This window comes from Oryctolagus cuniculus, chromosome 19 (genome assembly GCF_051225735.1).
Source record: "Oryctolagus cuniculus isolate XC-2025 breed Fujian yellow rabbit chromosome 19, ASM5122573v1, whole genome shotgun sequence".
Lineage (NCBI taxonomy): Eukaryota > Metazoa > Chordata > Mammalia > Lagomorpha > Leporidae > Oryctolagus > Oryctolagus cuniculus.
The window spans coordinates 70,411,596-70,431,521 of record NC_142885.1 but is presented as its reverse complement, the minus strand read 5'-3'; the positions used below and the strand labels follow the sequence as shown (position 1 = coordinate 70,431,521).

General features: G+C 62.6%; 1 protein-coding gene across 6 annotated transcripts in view; it reads right to left on the bottom strand.

Annotated features, from left to right (window-relative positions):
• ABCA3 (ATP binding cassette subfamily A member 3) overlaps positions 1-19,926 on the bottom strand; it is a 40,755-nt gene that overhangs the window by 13,257 nt on the left and 7,572 nt on the right. For 2 of the 6 annotated variants that reach the window (XM_051836186.3, XM_051836189.3), the window contains 14 exons: positions 17,529-17,700; positions 17,183-17,447; positions 16,549-16,676; positions 15,317-15,482; positions 12,490-12,749; positions 11,393-11,509; positions 11,145-11,265; positions 7,871-8,044; positions 4,774-4,985; positions 2,627-2,767; positions 2,108-2,237; positions 1,434-1,588; positions 1,031-1,186; positions 699-909 (listed from right to left, as the gene is read on the bottom strand). In XM_051836186.3, coding sequence (XP_051692146.3) covers positions 699-909; positions 1,031-1,186; positions 1,434-1,588; positions 2,108-2,237; positions 2,627-2,767; positions 4,774-4,985; positions 7,871-8,044; positions 11,145-11,265; positions 11,393-11,509; positions 12,490-12,749; positions 15,317-15,482; positions 16,549-16,676; positions 17,183-17,447; positions 17,529-17,582 — 2,290 coding nt within the window. In that variant the 5' untranslated portion in view covers positions 17,583-17,700. Of the gene's footprint in view, positions 1-698; positions 910-1,030; positions 1,187-1,433; positions 1,589-2,107; positions 2,238-2,626; positions 2,768-4,773; positions 4,986-7,870; positions 8,045-11,144; positions 11,266-11,392; positions 11,510-12,489; positions 12,750-15,316; positions 15,483-16,548; positions 16,677-17,182; positions 17,448-17,528; positions 17,701-18,286; positions 18,309-19,926 lie in introns of those variants that run through there. The other 4 variants (XM_089321423.1, XM_089321421.1, XM_089321422.1 and 1 more) reach the window with 4 other exon arrangements.

The following is a 19,926-nucleotide window of genomic DNA, read 5'->3' as shown; positions in this document are numbered from 1 at the left end:
CCGCCCACCCGCCTCCCGCGCTCACTGTAAGGCACTGACCCTGTCCTAGGACAGAGACTGGACCGCCCGCCCGCCTCCCGTGCTCACCGTAAGGCACTGACCCCATCCTGGACAGAGGCCGGACCGCCCACCCGCCTCCCGTGCTCACTGTAAGGCACTGACCCTGTCCTAGGGCAGAGGCTGGGCCGCCCGCCCGCCTCCTGTGCTCACCGTAAGGCACTGACCCCATCCTGGACAGAGGCCAGACCGCCCACCCGCCTCCCGTGCTCACTGTAAGGCACTGACCCTGTCTTAGAACAGAGGCTGGACCGCCCACCCACCTCCTGCACTCACCGTAAGGCACTGACCCCATCCTGGACAGAGGCCGGACCGCCCACCCACCTCCTGTGCTCACCGTAAGGCACTGACCCTGTCCTAGGACAGAGGCCGGACCGCCCGCCCGCCTCCCTCGCTCACCGTAAGGCACTGACCCATCCTGGACAGAGGCTGGACCGCCCACCCACCTCCTGCGCTCACTGTAAGGCACTGACCCCATCCTGGACAGAGGCTGGACCGCCCGCCCGCCTCCCTCGCTCACCGTAAGGCACTGACCCATCCTGGACAGAGGCTGGACCGCCCACCCACCTCCTGTGCTCACCGTAAGGCACTGACCCCATCCTGGACAGAGGCCGGACCACCCGCCCGCCTCCCGCGCTCACCGTATTTCTGCTTGAGGAACAGCGGTGACCCGCAGCACTGTAGCTCCCCCTTGGCCATGATGGCGATGCGGTCCCCCAGCAGGTCGGCCTCGTCCATGAAGTGGGTGGTTAACAGGATGGTGCGGTCGCTCTTCTGCTGCTGCAGCAGGTCCCAGACAGCCCTCCTGGAGATGGCGTCCATGCCCGAGGTGGGCTCGTCCAGCATCAGCACCTGGTGGGCAGAGGCACGACCCGGGCCCGGCGGGGTTGAGCTCCACGGCCCGCCGTCCCCGGGGCCCTGCTGTCCCCGGCTTGTGCCCAGTGCCTGCAGATCGCTGGCCCGTGCTGCGTACCTTGGAGCCCGCGATGAGGGCGATGCCGACGGACAGCTTGCGCTTCATCCCCCCGCTCAGGAACCGGCAGCGGGAGTCACGCTTGTCCTCCAGGCTCAGCACGTGCAGCATCTGCTTGACTTCCTCGGGGCACTTGTGGGGCGACAGGCCTTTCAGCTGAGACCACAGGACCAAGGGGGCGTGAGGCAGGCCTTTCTGGCGGGAGGCTGACCCTGTCCGCCCAAAGGCCCTGGCCTGGGAGAAGTCCTCCCTCGGCGCCGCTTTGCTGGAGTCTGCCCGCCCTTAGCCCAGCCCTTCCAGAACAGCTCTCCCTAAGAGGGCCTGGACGCCAGGCAGGTGAAGCCTGGGCCTGCCGGCACCGGCACCGGCACCGGCACCTCTGCGGTCCCGCCCGGCGGCTCACCTGGGCGTAGAAGGAGAGGTGCTCTTCCACGGTCAGGTTGTCAAACAGGACGTCGTGCTGGGGGCACAGGCCCAGGCTCTTCCGGATCTGGGCCATGTCCTGGGAAATCTCGTACCCGCTGATGTACGCCTGTCCGCTGGTGGGGGGAAAGAGACCTGGGGCCAAGCAGAAGATCCCCAGCCCCGCATGAGACTTAACTCACCGGCACCAGGCAGAAGGAGCCCCTGCCTCAGCACACAGCTCCTTTTGTTGAACCCAAGGACCTTGCCCACGAGAGACAGGCCTGCTGACCCTGCTGACCGCCACAGTGGGCTGTGAGGGGCCTGCAGCTGTGAGGAGGGCGGGGGACACAGCCCCGCTCCAGGGCACCCCGGCCGGCCAGAGATGAGAAGCACACACCCAACAGTGGCTCCTTTGAGTCATGTGCGTGTGCCGAGCAAATCGCCTGCACCGAGCCTCGCCCCAGAGCTGAGCCTGTGCCAACCTCAGAGCCGGGGTGACAGGCCAGGGCCGGGCCATGATCACCAGGGGGCGGACCTGCTCCTGTCTGGTTCCAGTCAGCCTTTGGTTCACAGAGCTGGAGGGGCGAGGGTCACTGCGTGTCCCCCTGGGCCTGTGGGCTGGGGCTTACTCCTGGTGGCTGGGAGTAGGCGGAGGGGGTTGCCGGCCCTCACCTGTGAGCATGGACAGGGTGGTGGTCTTCCCCGCGCCATTGTGTCCCAGCAGGACAGTCACCTGCCCCTCGTACAGGTTCAGGTTCAGATCTCTGACCGCTGCCCTGTCCTTGTTCCCCACGCGGAACACCTGTGGGAAAGGCAGAGGCCGCTCTGGACTTCCGGGGCCCTTGGGGGCTCACTCCACAGCCCTCCTGCCCTCTCTGGAAGGCTTGTCCCAGCATCGCCCAACCAGAGAGCCTGGGCGTGAAGTTTCGGGAAGCGCTGCTTCTTCCTGCCACTCCCACCTCCCATGCATCCTATGAGTGCCTCAGTGTCCCTCAGGGACCAGAGGACCCAGGAGGCCAAGGTGTCCAGCACGGCTAAGCAGAATCAGCATTACGGAGAAGCTGGGAGGAGGTACAGCCAGGAAAGCGAGTGCTGACCCCACACCGGGCACTGCCGATACACAAGGGCACGTGGGCTGTGCCTGGACAGCGGTCGGAGAGCACCTGCTGGTGGCCCCCAGGGAAGTGGTACCTTGGACAGGTGTTTGATCTTGATGCCGGCCACCAGGGCCTCGGGTTCGGCCTCACAGTGCTCCGTGGGGAGAGCCTTCTCGGGGTCGGCGTCCTCTTCTTTCCCCAAGGCTGCCCGCGGGCTCCCACACCAGTACGAGGGCTGAGCGGGGGCAGACGTGTCGTGGTGTGTGTGGTGAACAAGGCAACAAGCACACGTCACGGCAAACACGTATCGGCGTTCGACCACACCCCAGCCCTCCAGGCACCCAAGACCAAGCCCAGCCCTCTCCCTAGTCGACTGCTCTGCGACACTCGCTCTTCTGATGTGATGAGGACACAAGCGCCACAGGCCCGCTGTGACACAGAGAGAGGCGTGTGTCAGCGGGATGTTGACACAGGGAGAGGCGACTGCACGGTCCAGGCCAGGAGCCCCGTCTAGTGCCTCCCCCAGCTGCGTCCTCACCCAAGCTGCGCTGGGACCCTGAAGACCAGCGAGAGGCCAGGGGGCCGAGCCCCCCTCTGCCGTGAGGAAGCCTCTCCCCGCCCCGTCTCCGGCCACCAGGCGGCAGGGTCAGTGCCGGGGGCCGGAACCCACCACCGACCCCACACTCGGCCCTTAGGGCAGCCTGGTGCCTACAGAGACCCCTTGATAGCACGGCTGTGTGGGCAGGGCGCTGGGAAAGGCGTTCACCAGAGGGCGAGCCCGGAGCGGTGGTGGCTTGTTCAGCCACAGCCCTGGGACACCACATCCCACTGGGGTGCAGGGACACAGGTCCCACACGGACGTGGTTTTCAAATCAGAATGTGTCTTTCGTTACAAAGCACCGTGGCTTAGCTGCAGGATGTTTCTAAGTGATGAGAAACAGGTGCTTCCGGCAATCGGCATCACCAGGTTTGGTGAAATGCAGTAATATCAATACTCGTCAAATCGAAGAATGAAGAGAGAAGTGACCCTGGGGGCCGGCACCGTGGCACAGTGGGTAAAGCCACCGCCTGCAGTGCCAGCCTCCCATATGGATGCCAGATCGAGTCCCGGCTGCTCCACTTCTGATCCAGCTCTCTGCTGTGGCCTGGGAAAGCAGTAGAAGATGGCCAGGTCCTTGGGCCCTGCACCTGCGTGGGAGACCTGGAGGAAGCTCCTGGCTCCCGGCTTTGGTCTGGCCCAGCCCTGACTGTTGTAGCCAGTTGGGGAGTGAACCAGAAGCTGGAATATCTCTCTCTGTTTCTCCCTCTCTCTGTCACTCTGCCTTTCAAATAAATAAAATAAATCTTAAAAAAACACATAAAACAAAAATGTTTATGTATGTTTAGATAAAATCCTAAAGCTCTACTTAAAGTATATGCATTTAAAGCATCTAAGATGTATTATTAGGTTTCACAAAAAGCAAATTTCTTTTTTCTTTTTTTTGACAGGCAGAGTGGACAGTGAGAGAGAGAGAGAGACAGAGAGAAAGGTCTTCCTTTGCCGTTGGTTCACCCTCCAATGGCCGCCACGGCTTGGTGCGCTGCGGCCGGCGCACCGCGCTGATCCGATGGCAGGAACCAGGTGCTTCTCCTGGTCTCCCATGGGGTGCAGGGCCCAAGCACTTGGGCCATCCTCCACTGCACTCCCGGGCCACAGCAGAGAGCTGGCCTGGAAGAGGGGCAACCGGGACAGAATCCGGCGCCCCAACCGGGACTAGAACCCGGTGTGCCGGCGCCGCAAGGCGGAGGATTAGCCTAGTGAGCCGCGGCGCCGGCCTCAAAAAGCAAATTTCACCCACGTTTTACCACACAACCCCACTTGGTAAAGCAGATGCAGCTCAGGCCCCAGGGGCCACAGGGCGTGGGGTGCCAGGCGTTAGCGCCTCCTGGGGTGGGACGCTCTCGCTTCTCCAGCCGCGTGGCCGCCTGCCCAAGACACTGCATCGTTGTGGCTGGGGCAGCAGGGCTGCCGGTGTGGGTCCCTTCTGCTGGGCCACTGCGGGGGAAGGGCTCACACCTCTCTCTGAACCCATCCCAGGGCCCTGGGGACACACCGTTCACTGCCCTGGACACCGGGCAGGGTTTTCTCTCCCAGCCCAAGCAGGCATCGTGCGTCAGGGGCTTGGAGGGGGCCCCCACCCCAGTGCCGGGGACCCACCCTGCCGCGGTGAGCAGATGGACAAGGAAGGCGCGGGCACTCACCATGATGAAGAAGTACCACGGCTGCGGCACGCCGAACTGCCCCGGGAAGACGGCCTCCACGTACCAGGTGACCAGGCCATAGAGCACGGAGTCCAGCAGCAGCAGCCCCAGCACGTGGCCAAAGCAGAAGTCATCGTCCACGCTGACCGGACTCAGGAGGTCTCGCCACTGGATGCCCGTGCCTACAGAGTGCACCGGGAGACCAGCCGGCACTGGGCAGGCGGGGAGGGCCCAGGCACCCTGAAGCCCCATGTCACACATGTGACCCTGCCAGTCTCTGCGAAGGCGGCAGGACTCTTGCCCGCCTAGCTTTCTAAAGGTCTGGCAACTTTCTCCAAGTCGTTAAGACAGCAGCAGTCACAAAACTGTGTGATACAGCCAGCCAAAGCTCACTACTGACTAGACAGGCTCAGACTGAGTTGATCTCCCTCCCTCTCTCTCTCTCTCACACACACACACACACACGCACACACACACACGCATGCATGCACAGGGCCAGCACTGTGGTGCAGAGGGGTGAAGCCCTAGCCTGCAGCGCTGGCATCCCGTACGGGTGCAGGTTCTAGTCCCAGCTGCTTCACTTCCAACTCAGCTCCTTGCTAATGTGCCTGGAAAAGCAGCAGAAGACGGCCCAATGTCTGGGCCCCTGCACCCATGTGGGAGACCCAGAAGAAGCTCCTGGCTTCAGAGCGGCTCAGCTGTAGCTGGAACAGCCATTTGGGAGTGAAATAATGGATAGAAGACTTTCTCTCTCTCTCGTCTCTACCTATCTCTGTAACTCTTTTAAATAAATAAAACTTAAAAAAAACCCACATGCAGGCCGGCGCCGCAGCTCACTAGGCTAATCCTCCGCCTAGCGGCGCCGGCACACCAGGTTCTAGTCCCGGTCGGGGCGCCGGATTCTGTCCCGGTTGCCCCTCTTCCAGGCCAGCCCTCTGCTGTGGCCAGGGAGTGCAGTGGAGGATGGCCCAGGTGCTTGGGCCCTGCACCCCATGGGAGACCAGGAAAAGCACCTGGCTCCTGGCTCCTGCCATCGGATCGGCGCGGTGCGCCGGCTGCAGCGTGCCAGCCGCGGCGGCCATTGGAGGGTGAACCAACGGCAAAGGAAGACCTTTCTCTCTGTCTCTCTCTCTCTCTCACTGTCTACTCTGCCTGTCAAAAAAAAAAAAAAAAAAAAACCCGCATGCACACAGCGTATGTGTGTGGAAACACACATAAACATGCACACATGTACCAGCACAGAGGTGCATAAACACACATACATGTAAACACATATACATGTAAACACACACACATGCACACATGTAAAAAGTGCCATCTAACGGAGTCCACGACATTTCATCTCTCCGTGGTTTGTCAAGGTCACGGTCCCTGTGTGTCCCGAGGTTCCAGGCACCGGATAGAACTGGCTGCCTTCCAGCCAGGCCAGCATCCACCCTCAGGCCCCGAGAGATCTCTGCTCACGGAAACTCACTGCAGAACTTTGGGGGGAAGGCCTCCCTTTGGAAATGGCTTTTACAAAGCATCTGCACCCCGGACAATGCTCGTCTGCACTTGGTCACGCGCCCCTGCGCACGGGCACACACGCGTTCAGAAGTTGCAGTGCTGGAGGCCTCGGTCAGCGGAAGGGAAACTCTCGCTAGACACAGCAACACTGGGAGCTCCCTGCACAGCTGCAACGGGAGCTGCACCATGCCCGGGTCTCAGGGCACCTCCCAGCCCACGCGTCCAAACCCAAACCCCACCTCAAATAGGTTTGGTGCTGCTCTCGAAGGCCTTATGGGGGCGGGCTCTCTCCTACGGGCACCTGCTGTGTGGGGACCAGGGTTCTTCCAGGCGCCGTCCTGGGAGCACAGGCTGAGCCTCACCAGACGCTGCACCTGCGGGCGCCGTGACCTGGGACTTCCCAGCTCCATACAGCTCTGTTCTTTATAAACTGCCTGGTCCCATGTGTCCTTGTGTGGCAGCACAGACGGCCTAAGACACACGGCTGCAGGAGGGGAGAGCATTCGGCCTACAGAGGACTGCTGGACGGGGAAGGGCAGGGAGTGCGGCTCAGCCCTGGGGAGGGGAGGCTGCCCGGGGGGGCGGAGGCCAGCACAGCAAGGGCCCCCCACGCCCACACCATTCTCAGCCTCCTCTTGGAAGCAGAGCAAGGAGCGGAGAGGCCAGGCCCCAGCGGCAGCCTCCTGCCTGGGAGAGGGGTTGGGGAAGCTTGGAAATGAAATGGGGCCTGTCCTCCACCTCCGGAGAGAGAGGAGGAGAGGGGCTACACAGGCGCCCTCCCCCACCCGTCCAGAAGGCTGGACTCCCTCTGCTGAAACCCAGCGCCCACCGCAGTCAGCCAAGGAGGCGTCCTGTCCGGCCCTCCTGACATCTTAGCCATCAGGAAATTCTACAAAGGACAAGGAAAACGTGTATTCCTGGCTTCACACTTCTCTCCTGGGCCTCCCTACCCTCATCACACGGCTGCAGGAGGTCCTGGGGGAGTAGGGAGGGGCTGTGGTCTACCCTGACCGAGGGCTCTGCATTGACCAAGGCCTTCAGAGGGTTCAGCGCTGTGGTGCAGAGGGCTAAGCCATGGTCTGTAACGCTGGTATCCTGTAAGCACCAGTTCAAGTCCCGGCTGCTCCACTTCTGACCCAGCTCCCTGCTAATGTGCCTGGGAAGGCAGTGGAGGACGGCCCAAGTGCTGGGCCCCTGCACCCACATGGGAGACCCACAGGAGGTTCCAGGCTCTTGGTTTCCACTCTGCCATTGGGGAGTGAACCAGAAGATGGGAGATCTTTCCTTCTCTCTCTCTCTCTCTCTCTCTCTCTCCTTCTGTAACTATGCCATTCAAATTAATAAATTGATTAAAAAAGCCATCAGACACAGTTGCCACCGGGCATCCTGCCCTTTGCCCGCTGAGCCCCAGGCCCCGGCCCACGCCCCGTGGTTTCTGCGGGCTCTGGGACTGCCCCGGACTGCAGCTCCCACTGCTGCTCTGTGCAGCGCCCTTGCACCCGCTCAGCCCCGGCAGCCATCTCTGGCCGTGGCCGTCCCCAGTGGCCGCCGCCGGCCGCACTTCCCACGAGGGAAAGAGGACAACACTCACCTTTGGCTTCAAATTTGCCTATGAGCTGTGCTCCCATGGCCATGGCCACGTTGGACAGGAGGCAGGAGAGGAGTTTCTGGCTCAGCGCCATCCAGTTGTATCGAGGTGCCACAAAGAAGTAGGGGGTGTAGGTGAAGAAGTAGAGGAAGCCGCCTATGGCTGCTGCCATGTTGGCTGCGGGCAAGAGGGCAGCATAGTGCGTGGGTGTGCACGGTCACAGGGTGCAGGAAGCCACCGGTGGGAGGAGCTGCTGACCCCTGTGCCAGCTGTCCACCTGGGGACAGGCGTCCCAGTACTCAGCCTGCTGCCTCCTCTCCCCTGAGACAGCGCCTGCCTGGGGCTACACCTAGTCCCACCCTGGGACCCCCACAGCCCAGCTGCCTCCGACATCGCCACACACCTGCTCCCCACGCTGCCTCACTTCCCGCCGGGTCCACTTGTTCCTTCACTCACTCACCGAGTCCCCAGCTCGCACCCCGCGCTGAGCCCCTCCCAGCTGCACGTCCGTGTCCGGTGAACGCCCTGGGCACAGGGAGAACCCAGACACCACCAAGGGTGGCAGAAATGTGAGACGGGCACACGCCTCACTAACTCGAGGGAAACATGGCCGTTTTGCATATGTATGTAAACTTACAGCAGGTTTACGGTGGCTATCCCTTAAATTGAAAACATCTAGATTTTCTTACATTCATTGCTCTAGAATAAATACAGACAGATATGTCACATAGGAAAAGCCCTTTGGGGCTGGCATTATGGCTCAGCAGTGTAAGCTGCCACCTGTGACGCCGGCATCCCACGTGGGTGGCTCCACTTCCAATGTGCCTGGGAGAGCAGCGGAAGACGGCCCAAACACTTGGGCCCCAGCCAACCCCGTGGAGACTTAGGTGGAGCTCTGGTTCTCGGCTTTGGCCTGGCTAGACTAGCTGTTGTAGCCACTCGGGGAGTGGACCAACAAATGAAAGATTCTCTCTCTCTGTGACTCTGCCTTTAAACAAATAGACCTTAAGAATACAAAGAAAGAAAAGCACTTTGGTGAACTCAATTTTTAAGGACACAAAGGGTCTTAGGATCAAGGAGCCCCAGCAGCTGGACTGAAATCTGTCCCTCCTGCTCCTGTGAGATCGTCCACAGGCAAGGACGAGTCCAGGGGCGGGCAGCGGGAAGGGTGGAGCCGCCGCAGAGGCGGGGGACACACAGCCTGAGAACTGGGCTCTCTGGGGCTGAGACGGCGGAGGCTGCCGGGCGTGGGTCTGACTCCCCGGACGGGAGGCTCAGCTGCAGCCCCACCTCTGGGCACGCGGGCACGCTCACAGGGCTCCACGGGCATCAGAGTGAGCAAACAAGACACAGAATAAGCCGGCCGTGGGACGGAGAGACGCTTCCCCCAAACAGGAAGGGTTTCCCCCAAAAACCAGGTGAAGAAGCAAGACCGGGGGATGTGTGCGAGCCGACCGAGGGTTCACAAAACACGACCACCGTCTCGGAACGAAAGCCGCGTCTGCAGGATGCGCGCTGAGCACGCACAGGCCGGGGCGGGGGCAGGCCGGGATCCGCTAGGAGAGGTTTGTCAAAGCACACATAGGAGCCAGGGGCAGGCCGGGCTGGGCGGCATGGGCGATGCCTCCTCTCGCCCACAGGATGCCGAGCACAGAACAGACATGCTGGCGAGGTGTGGGGAAGAAGGAACCCTGGCGAACTGTGGTGCCAACTCCGGCTGCTCCACGGACCGTTAAACACAGACTCGCTGCCTGGCCCAGCCACAGCCCCGCCGGGCCACAGCCAGGAGGACTGGACAGGTGTTTCCACGCTCTCAGAGCACCGTTCAGAGCAGCTCACACACAGACGACCAGGCAAACAGGAGGGGCTCTGGCTGTGGACTGTCCTCCACCTGCAGAAGGGGAGGGATCCGCACACTCGGTGCTAGGTGAGACCGGCCGTCCCGACAGGACAGACGCTGTGCGATTCCACCTGGGCCGTCACACTCACCTGGACAAGGGAGCCATGGTTCCCAGGGACGCAGGGAGGGGCGGCGGGGCCAGAGTTTCAGCTGGGAGCCATGGGAAAGTCTGGAGCGGGGCAGTGGTGATGGCCGCTCTACAGTGTGAATGCACTGTAGTGTGCACTTGGGACGGCTAAGGAGACACAGGCAGCGCCCACCCCACTGCCCACACACCCACACGCACACACGCACCAGCCACAGAGGTAAAGGGCACTAAGGACAACAGAGAGGCTGGAGCCAAGGCCCAAGAGGAGAGCATTCCAGCGATGCTGGCAGCAGGATCCAATGGGCCCTGAGGGCGGGCGGGCAGGAGCCTTCAGATCATAGCACCCACGCACCCAGGCCAGCGCCAGGCTCCTGCCAACAGGGATGGCCGTGGGCTCGGACAGCGATGGCTGCCCGACAAACCTGCCGTCCGCTCAGGAGGGAGGCAGAATAAAGCCGCCTTTGGGCATACAGAGTCCAAAAACACTTGAGCAACCGCTCACCCACGCCAGTCAAAGAACCATTCCCCAGGGAACGACAATAGAGTGAGTCAGAGGAGCAGGTGCGCGGGGGACGGCTGGCAGCAAACTGCCTGCATTTCCCCCAGGGGTCACATGGACCAGACACAGTGAGACGCCCGGGCGGTGCTAACGAGGACGCGGTGTGTGGGAAGGTGCCAGTCAGAGCTGGGAGGAAGCGGGACAAGGCAGGCAGCTCAGTGGCTCGCACGGACGCCGTGTGTGTGTGTGTGGGGGGGTATGAGGCGGACGCTGGAACAGAGGCACTATCTACACCCTCCGAAGCGCGGGATAAGAGGTACCGCGGGAAACGCCATCAGTCCCCGGAAGACGGCGCAGAGGGAACGGAGCTGGACAGAGGCACCGCTCAGGCAGCACGAGGCCGCCGGACGTCGGAGCACGCCGGGTGGCACGAGGCCGCTGGACATCGGAGCTCACTGGGCAGCACAAGGCCGCCGGACGTCCGAGCTCACCAGGCTCTCCGCCCGACCCCGCACTCTCCTGTCTGGGCCCGCCCGTGTGCTCTGGCCTCTGGCCTGTTTTCAGCGCCGTCCTGTGAGGCTCCCTCGCTGGCCTGCCCTGTAGCCCTGTGACCTGCCGCACACACCGCCGTCCCTGCCTCTCCCCCCCACTGCTCTGCCGTAACTCAGTGCCTGGCTCACCTCCACTCAGATGTGGGGACCCCTTAACCTCCCACAGCCCAGACAAGCCCCCGGCTTCCCCGAGACCTGGTCGTCCACGGTCTCCGGTCCAGGGCAGCCAGACCACTGACCTTTACTGAAGAAGGTGCTGACCATGAAGCTGAAGGAGATGGAAGAGGTGGCGAAGCAGAGCAGGAAGGCCAGCACCAGGGAGGGGTCACTGTTGGTCAGCACGGCCACGCCCGTCTTCACCTGCAGGGGCACGGGGCAGACCGGGGGCGGGGGAGGCCCAAACATCCACAGTCACCAAGGACGCAGCCCAGGGCTCCACACTGCGCCGGCAGCCCGGCTGCTCCGTTGCCACGGGGACCACGCTCACCTTGACGCAGAAGAGCAGCGTCATGAAGGAGACCACGACGAGGAGGACAAGGAAGAACATGAGGAACCATGCGCTCCAGTGCAGCCAGCTGTCCAGTCCCAGCATGCGCATGTACTCCTGCGGGGGGGGGGCTTGCGTCACACCTGCAGCCCTGCACACGCGAGTGCGGCTGTGACCTGGACACCCACGCCGTGGCCTGCAGGCAGCAGCCAGGTGGCAGGGCGCAAGGAATGCCGCCCGGCCCCCTCCCCGTCCTATGCACTGCCCCACTGTCAGGAGGGAGTGCGGCTACTGCGCAGACTCAGCCGCCGCGTGAGCGCCTGCCCTACCTGGTTCACCCGTGGGTCTGCGCTTGTGACTGAGGCGCAGCCTGCTCTACGGCCGCCTCGGTCAGGTTCGTCACAGCACCCAGCGGACCCCCGTCCTCCCGTCGGCTTTCCCGGCCTTTTACGACCTCAGTCGTTACAGACTCCTGCCCTGAGAAGGCTCTCAGTGGCGCGTGGACATTTGCAGCGGAGGAAGCTGAGCGACTCCCGGGTGTCGGCAGGTGCCAAGTTCACCCAGGTGGTCTTTATTGAGGCCGCGTGGCCGCGTGAGCACGCTTCAGGCGGCTCCGAGAAAACGGGACCGAGAGACGTTTGAAACCCACAGCTGGTTTCTCGCAAGACGCATTTCCCGCAGGCTCTGAAGACTCCTCGGGAGACACCATGGTGCCCTTCACGGCTTCACTCCCCACTCACTCACGCCCAAGTCTGCAGCACAGTGGCCCCTGATCCGCACACGGTGCTAGTTAGCCTCCCGTTCAGCCGTCACCGTCCAACAGAGCAAAATCAACATCGTGCAGCCGGCACTGTCGGCCAGGGCCTGTTGCGATGCACCACGCAGCTCCAGGGCCACCCTTCCCTCCTGAGCGCGCCACACAGGAACCGGCACACTCTCCCAGGGCCTGAAAACCCAGACACGTGGCCTGATTTCAAGGAAGCCCCAAGACCGGCGGGAGCCACAGAGCAGTGGGTGTGGGCGGACGGCGGGGCAGCCTGGAAACCACGACCGCGGGCCTCCCGGCGGCACCCTCCCCCCAGAGCACGCGGGCTCACCTTCAGCTTGCGCTCCTTCTCCTGCACCACCGCCCGGATGATGGTGAGCGAGGCGTAGGTGAAGCTCAGCAGCAGCAGCAGGGGCAGCTGGTACTGGATGGCCACCAGGAAGGGGTCGGAGATGAAGGGCGGGTACGGGAACCTCTTCACGGTCACCGTGAGCTGCTGCAGGAGCTGCTGGGCAGAGGCGTTGGCGTGATAGTGCATGATGGCTCTGTCCACGGCGTGCTGCACGGCCAGGAAGCCCTCCCGGACGTACCCTGGGTGTGGAGCAGAGGACAACCGGGGTCGGGAAAGCCACATCTCGGTGCTGCTCACCGGGAGAGCCGCCAGCGCCCAGCTGTGCTGGGGCATCCCTGGAGGGGCCACAGAGGGACTTTGCCTGATGCCCCCTCTGCGGACCCCGGGGTGCCTTGCACTGCCCAGCGGTCCCATGGGAGAAGGGGGGGAGACACATCCCACACCCACAGCAGCTGAGAGGGTGACCCCTAGCAGTCTGGGAGCTGCAAAAAGAACGTCGGCAGGGCAGGCGGAGGTGGAGGGCGGCGCTCTGAAAGGCACCTCCAAGGGGTGGGGGTGGAGGAGTGTCCCCAGGATCGCCATGCCCGTGGCAGCTGAGAACGGCAGGCCCTGCTGAGTCTGGGGGTCGGAGCCGTGCAGGGGCCTCACTGAGCTACAGAGCTTGCAGGACAGCGTCCCCGGGTCCCGCCCCCGTGGCCTCTCTTCCACCCCTTGCTTGCTTTCAAGGGCCGAGGGATGATGCTGGGCCTACGGGGGCAGCTGGCGACCACCCTGCCATCCTGAGCTCCGCGTCACCCGGCAGTCACAGGTTCCGGGGACGAGGCTGTGGACCACGCTGGTCGGGGGGGACTGCGGCTGTGCCGGCCGAGGTCACACGAGGCTTGTGTGCTCTGTAACGTCCCTGCGCCTGCCTCGGGACAGAGGGGACTCAGGCCACAGGAGTGGGTGGCATGGCGCCCTCGGTTACACAGTGCAGTGACTCTCAGAATACCTGAAGTCCTGGGCTCCAGCCTCCCAAAGAGCGAAGGCCCAGCCGCCCACGCACGGCCAGCGTGGGGCTGCCATGTGCGCACTTCTGCTGTCCCCTTGGCTCAGCCTTCTTGTGGCTGCAGTCAGAGCAGGCGCTCAACGAGCGTCGCCTGCTGCGTGCTGAGGCCAGGGCTGGACGGGGGTGAATTCTCATCGCCGCCAGCTGCTCTGCCCCCTTGGACAGATGGGGACACAGAGGCCCGGGAAGTCGCCACACAGCTGAGCTCGGGCCCTGTCCTACAAGCGCCTGGCTGCCACGTGCTGGCACAGTTCTCTCGGGAGGTGGCAGGGGTGCGGACTTGCACCCTTTGTCCTCCTGGCTGGTGGCTGCCCGGCACCAGCCATCACCTGCGATCGGTCTTCCTCCCCATGCTGTGTCTGTGGTCATAAATAAACCACAGAGAACAGCCCTGGGCACTGAATTCTCATCGGGGCATTAATGGGCCCAAGACATGAACATCCAGGGGGCAGCGGGGGCAAAATGGGCCTGGGGTGGAACAGGTGGCTGCAGGGTACCAGAGACCCCATCACAAGACGTCTGCCCGCCTCCGTCACCTGCCACAAGGTCTCCCTGGTCTCCCCTTGCTCTAAGATTCAGAGACCCCATCACAAGACGTCTGCCCGCCTCCGTCACCTGCCACAGGGTCTCCCTGGTCTCCCCTTGCTCTAAGATCCAGAGACCCCATCACAAGACGTCTGCCCGCCTCCGTCACCTGCCACAAGGTCTCCCTGGTCTCCCCTTGCTCTAAGATCCAGTTGCGGCTTCTTCTCTTCTGGAAGACTCTGAGCTTGCTCTGAAGTCTGCCAGCCTTTACCCTGGGGATGTCTTCCGACGTGTTCTAAGCTTTGGAAGTTATCCCTAACGGGAGGGGGATGAGGAGCCCCCAGCCCAGCCCAGGGCTCAGGAGCCAGCGTCTCCTGCTGCAGCCACAAGTGGCCCAAGGGACAGCTGCACACGGTCCGTCCTGAGCCCTGGGTTTGGGGACCTGTCTGGGGCCTTCTGGGGTGCCTCAGACCTCACACCCTGCCTGGCCCTCTTCAGGGTCTGAGGTCTTGCTGTGGGACGTCAGTCCGAGGACAGACCCTGACGTCTCTGAACAGCGCCCTCTGCCTCCCCCGTGCTTAAGGTCTCAGACGCTACTCCACGGAAGGACGTTCGTGCACCCTCCACTGAAACCTCTCACAGACCCTGCTGCCTGCCAGACGGGTTCTCCAGACAACTGGAATGGCCAGTTCAGAACGCCCTGAACCCTGGACCACAGCCTGCAGCTGGCCACGGCCCAGGGGCTTCTTCTTGCGCCGCGTCCTGGTCACTTCCCGGCTCTCCCTGGCTGGGTTCCAAGACACACCAAGCTTCAGAGGAGGCAACCACACCAAGCGCCTGCCAAGGCCAGGCAGTGCAGCGCGTGCAGTGCCGGGGTGCCGGAGCAGCCCAGACGCAGCTCAGAGTCAAGTCGCACTCAGTGGGTTGAACCACGGGTCAGACACGTGAGGACTGCGGAGCTTAAAAAGCCCCTGAAACCATGCACAGAGGCGGCCAGGGGGAGAGGGAGATATGCAAAGCCAGGCCCAGAAGATTCAGCGCCAGCCAAAGCATCCTCAAACCCGAGACGCCAGCGTCTCGCTGGAGGACAGGGGAGACAGCCCGGGCTGTTTTCGGAGTTATCCGAGATTCCCAGGAGCCGATCCGTGATGCTCTTCCTCCCCAGGCCGCAAGGCAGGTGCTCCTGCAGAGGAAGGCGGCCCGTCCCTCAGACAGTGCCCCGGCGCTTCTCACCGGGCTCTCCGCCGTCGGGCGACGCAGGCTCCCTCGGTCCCGGGTTCGGGAACAGTGGGAAGAGGGAGTTGGTGTGCCAGCCCTCGGTGTCTCTCAGGAGAAAGGTGCCTGACTGGGTCCACATGTAGTTTCTCCGCGTGTAACTGAACCGCAGGTGGTATTTCACCTGCAGAGACAGACAGACAACGCGCGTTCTGAGCTCCAGACCGAGGAGCAGACGCCTGCTCAGACGAGGGAGAAGTCGGGGTGGGGGGCATCACCACAGCTGTCACACCTTGAACTCACCCCCCAAGAACACCGCAGGTCCCAGGTGCCTGGAATGCGGGGGCGGGGGAAGCCCTCGGGACACCGCTGGGACACCTAACAACGCGCGCTCACGGGTGACTCGTGGCTGATGGCCCCTGCTCAGGATCACTGGGGCCCCCCGCCCCACCCGAGATGGGACTGACAGCTTTGCAATCTCAGTGCTGCCAGGCAGGCACCAAAAAAAGGTCTTTCCTTTTGCTTTCTCCTCTGGGTCAGACTGACGTCCCAGTACCAGTTCCCTGTCTTTCCTACTCAAGTCTACCCAGAGGCCTGGAGACGGAAAACCTTTTACAAACAAGGGACCCAAAGGGGTGGAAAGGCAGTGTGTACAGGCTGACAGGTTTTCTAGATTGTTCCAGACCAGGCTGAATGTCATCAGGCCCCCTTCAGCAGGGATCGAGGTGGCACTGTGGGACCCAGAGGACTGTCTCACGTTTACTCCCATGCACACAGAGGTGCCTGGAGAGGGTGGACTGGCCCCGGGGAGGGGGCTGAGGCCCTGGTGCCTGGACAGGGGGACCGGCCCCGGGGAGGGGGATGAGGCCCTGGTGCCTGGACAGGGTGGACTGGCCGCCAGGGAGGGGGCTGAGGCCCTGGTGCCTGGACAGGGTGGACTGGCCGCCAGGGAGGGGGCTGAGGCCCTGGTGCCTGGACAGGGTGGACCGGCCCTGGGGAGGGGGCTGAGGCCCTGGTGCCTGGACAGGGTGGACCGGCCCTGGGGAGGGGGCTGAGGCCCTGGTGCCTGGACAGGGTGGACTGGCCCCGGGGAGGGGGATGAGGCCCTGGTGCCTGGACAGGGTGGACTGGCCCCAGGGAGGGGGCTGAGCCCTGGTGCTGGACAGGGGGACCGGCCCCGGGGAGGGGGCTGAGGCCCTGATGACCCGTGTGACAACTTCAGAGCAGGGCGGGTGCAGCGCGAGTCTCACCGCCAGGGGCAGGGGGTCCGTGCTGTGGCTGAATTCGTTTTCGAACACCAGGGCGGCCAGCACGTTGGAGGAGCGGTTGTCGTACCTGATGTAGTCCTCAAAGTGCTTCTCCGAGGGAAAGCCACGGACTGCGGAGAGAGCATGGGAGCCCGCTGCCCACCCGGCCCGTCCACGTGAGGGGCCTGGGAGTTTCGGGTCTTCTGCAGACAGAAACTAGATCTCCGAGGGCTCCGTAAGCCTTCCCTATGACTTGAACCAGCCGCCATCTCTGGCACAGACAGGCGACCCCGAACCCTCACCCTTCTTCAAAGCCGACAGCCGGGCCACATCTAGAAAAGGTGGCTGGCCACGCGCTCGGCCGCGTTTGCCCCGCAGTTGCACTGCTTCCCTTGGCTGGGGCCTGCTCAGGAATCCCTGGGGATTCCTGTCTCCGCTGCTGTCATCGGCCGCACCCCAGAACCAGGCACTGCTTCCCTGGCCCCCCACAGCTCTGGGCAGACGGCTGGCCAGGCCCCAACCCGTCGTAACTGAGAGTCGAGTCGGACAGAGAGGTGCCCGGGGGTCCACGGTGACTCGGCCGGGAGAGGAGTTGCTGGGCACGGCGGCTGCGGGAACCCCTGTGCCCCGGTCTCACCTTTCATGTTGACCACCAGCGCCCTCCTGGCCCACTCGGTGATGGCCCTGGCAGCGTCACTGTGGGAAGGGACGTAGGCGAGCTCCCAGGCGTCCCCTGGTGGCGGGAAGTTGAAGAACAAGGGCAGCTCCTGGATGGACTGGCCCGGGTAGACGGTGGCGTTGGGCACGTTTTCCGACTGGATCTTCAAGCGAAGCCAGATCAGGATCCCGGAAAACAGCAACGGCAGGAAGAGTTCCAGGGCGGTCACCAGCACCTTCCGCTTCTGGAAGGAAAGGCAGCCCCCGGCTGACGGAGCAGTCCTGCCCGCGTGTGCCCGCCCAGCGCCCTCCTGGGCCACACCCACCTGCAGGGTGTAGTTCTTCCAGAGCAGCAGTGCCAGCTGCCGGAGCACGGCCATCTTCGCCAGCAGGGGACGGCGGCCCTGCAGCCAGGACAGACAGCGTGGGCACGCGACGGAAGCACCGTGTCTGTTCTCACCTCCTCCTGAGACAGCTGAGCGCTGGACGCCCCCTCTCCTGCGGAGTCCAACAAAAAGCCTGTCTGGAGGCGTCTCTGCTCCTTATCGATGTGCAGTCCACCACGCTCCGTGACCGCTGAGGGGGACTTGTCCTCTGACCCTCACTCTCCAGGCACCGTCTGTGGTCACTAGGAATTCTCTAGCAGCAAATGCTCCAGCCTGTGGGAGTCCCCTCTCTGACCACTCCATCCTCCACTGAGAGACCCCCGGGGAACAAGACCCGCCCGGGAGTCCCAGCTGTGGCGATAGCTAAGACTTGGAGAGGGCTGTGGGGGAGACGGACGCACAGGCCTGGAACGGGGGACCAGGAGCGGGCGGAGGACTGGTCACCTTGTCCTGCTGGCGTCTGAGGACAGGTGCTCTGGCCACCGTTACCAGCGTGGTGCCGGCACAGGACTAAGCCATGCTTGCCGATTTACGTGATGTGTGAATGTAACGTTTAAATTTGGAGGAGAAAGCTGCTGAGAGATGATGACCAACCACAAGTGATGGCAGAATTTAGATTTATAAAGGCGTCCTCCATTGGTAAACCCACAGCACCAAATTTAGACAGAGCACTTAACCGGGGTTCGCCAGATGCTAACCTGTGAGAGAAGGAGGTGGTCCGAACTAGCTCAGGGAGAGCCCCCAGCGCCCAGGAAACCAAAGGAGGCGGCTCCACCGGCTCAGGGCGTAGAGACAGAGCTGTGCAGCCTGGGGGTGGGGGCAGGACCCTGGACAACTCCTGGGCTCCCCAGGAAAGATGAGCCCCTCCCCACTCAGTGTCCTGGCCCTGGGGAGTGGAGGGTTCCAGGTTCAGGTCATCTACGGCAAACCCTGACCAAAAGCCACCCTCGGTTAGACGCAGGGCGCACAGCACGCAAAGGCCGGCCCCAGAGCTGGGGGCAGAGCTGGTTTGTTTACAGAAGCGATCTCTCTCCCTGCTGGCTCCAGCCGGCGAGCATCACTTCTCTCGGGCGGGCGGTCAGCCTCGCAGGTAAGGCGCCACGGAGGAGGCCGCCGCCCCCATGCCCACGTCCCCCCTGGGAGACCCCTGTCAGTGCAGAGCCGGGGGCAGCAGTGAGGGCTCACTGAGCTCTCAGTGCTCATGGGCAGGTGGGGATGGGACCAGCGGACAGCAGCTCCCTGTGTCTCTCCACCTCTCAAATAAGTACTTTTTAAAAAAGACGCAGCTGGGGCTGGCACTGTGGCATAGTGGGTAAAGCCACCGCCTACAGTGCCAGCGTCCCATATGGGTGCCAGTTCGAGTCCCGGCTGCTCCACTTCCAATCCAGCTCCCTGCTGTGGCCTGGGAAAGCAGTAGAAGATGACCCAAGTGCTTGGGCCCCTGCACCCACCAGGGAGACCAGGAAGAAGCTCCTGGCTCCTGGCTTCGGATTGGCGCAGTGCGCCGGCCATAGCAGCCATCTGGGGAGTGAACCAGTGGATGGAAGACCTCTCTCTCTCTGCCCCTCCTTCTCTCTCTAACTCTGACTTTCAAATAAATAAATGCCTTAAAAAAAAAAAAAAAAAAGAAGTGGGCTGCCGCCGCGGCTCAGTAGGCTAATCCTCCACCTGCGGCTCCAGCACCCCGGGTTCCAGTCCCAGTTGGGGCACCGGATTCTGTCCCAGTTGCTCCTCTTTGAGTCCAGCTCTCTGCTGTGGCTCGGGAGTGCAGTGGAGGATGGCCCAAGTGCTTGGGCCCTGCACCCGCATGGGAGACCAGGAGGAAGCACCTGGCTCCTGGCTTTGGATTGGCACAGCGCGCCAGCCATAGCAGCCATTTGGGGAGTGAACCAACGGAAGGAAGACCTTTCTCTCTGTCTCTCTCTCTCTGTCTAACTCCGCATGAAAAAGAAAAAAAAAAGATGCATCTGTCGATGTGTCTCTCAGACTACTTAAACACGGATGCTTTAAGCAGCAGCCAGTGAATGTCGGTAGAAGACACAACTGGAAGGAATTATTTCAGATTAATTTAAAATCACTTTTTCTTTTCTTCTTTTTTCTTTCTTTCTTTCTTTTTTTTTTTTGACAGGCAGAGTGGACAGTGAGAGAGAGAGACAGAGAGAAAGGTCTTCCTTTTCCGTTGGTTCACCCTCCAATGGCCGCCGTGGCCGGCGCACTGCAGCCGGCGCACCACGCTGATCTGAAGGCAGGAGCCAGGTGCTTCTCCTGGTCTCCCATGGGGTGCAGGGCCCAAGCACTTGGGCCATCCTCCACTGCACTCCCGGGCCACAGCAGAGAG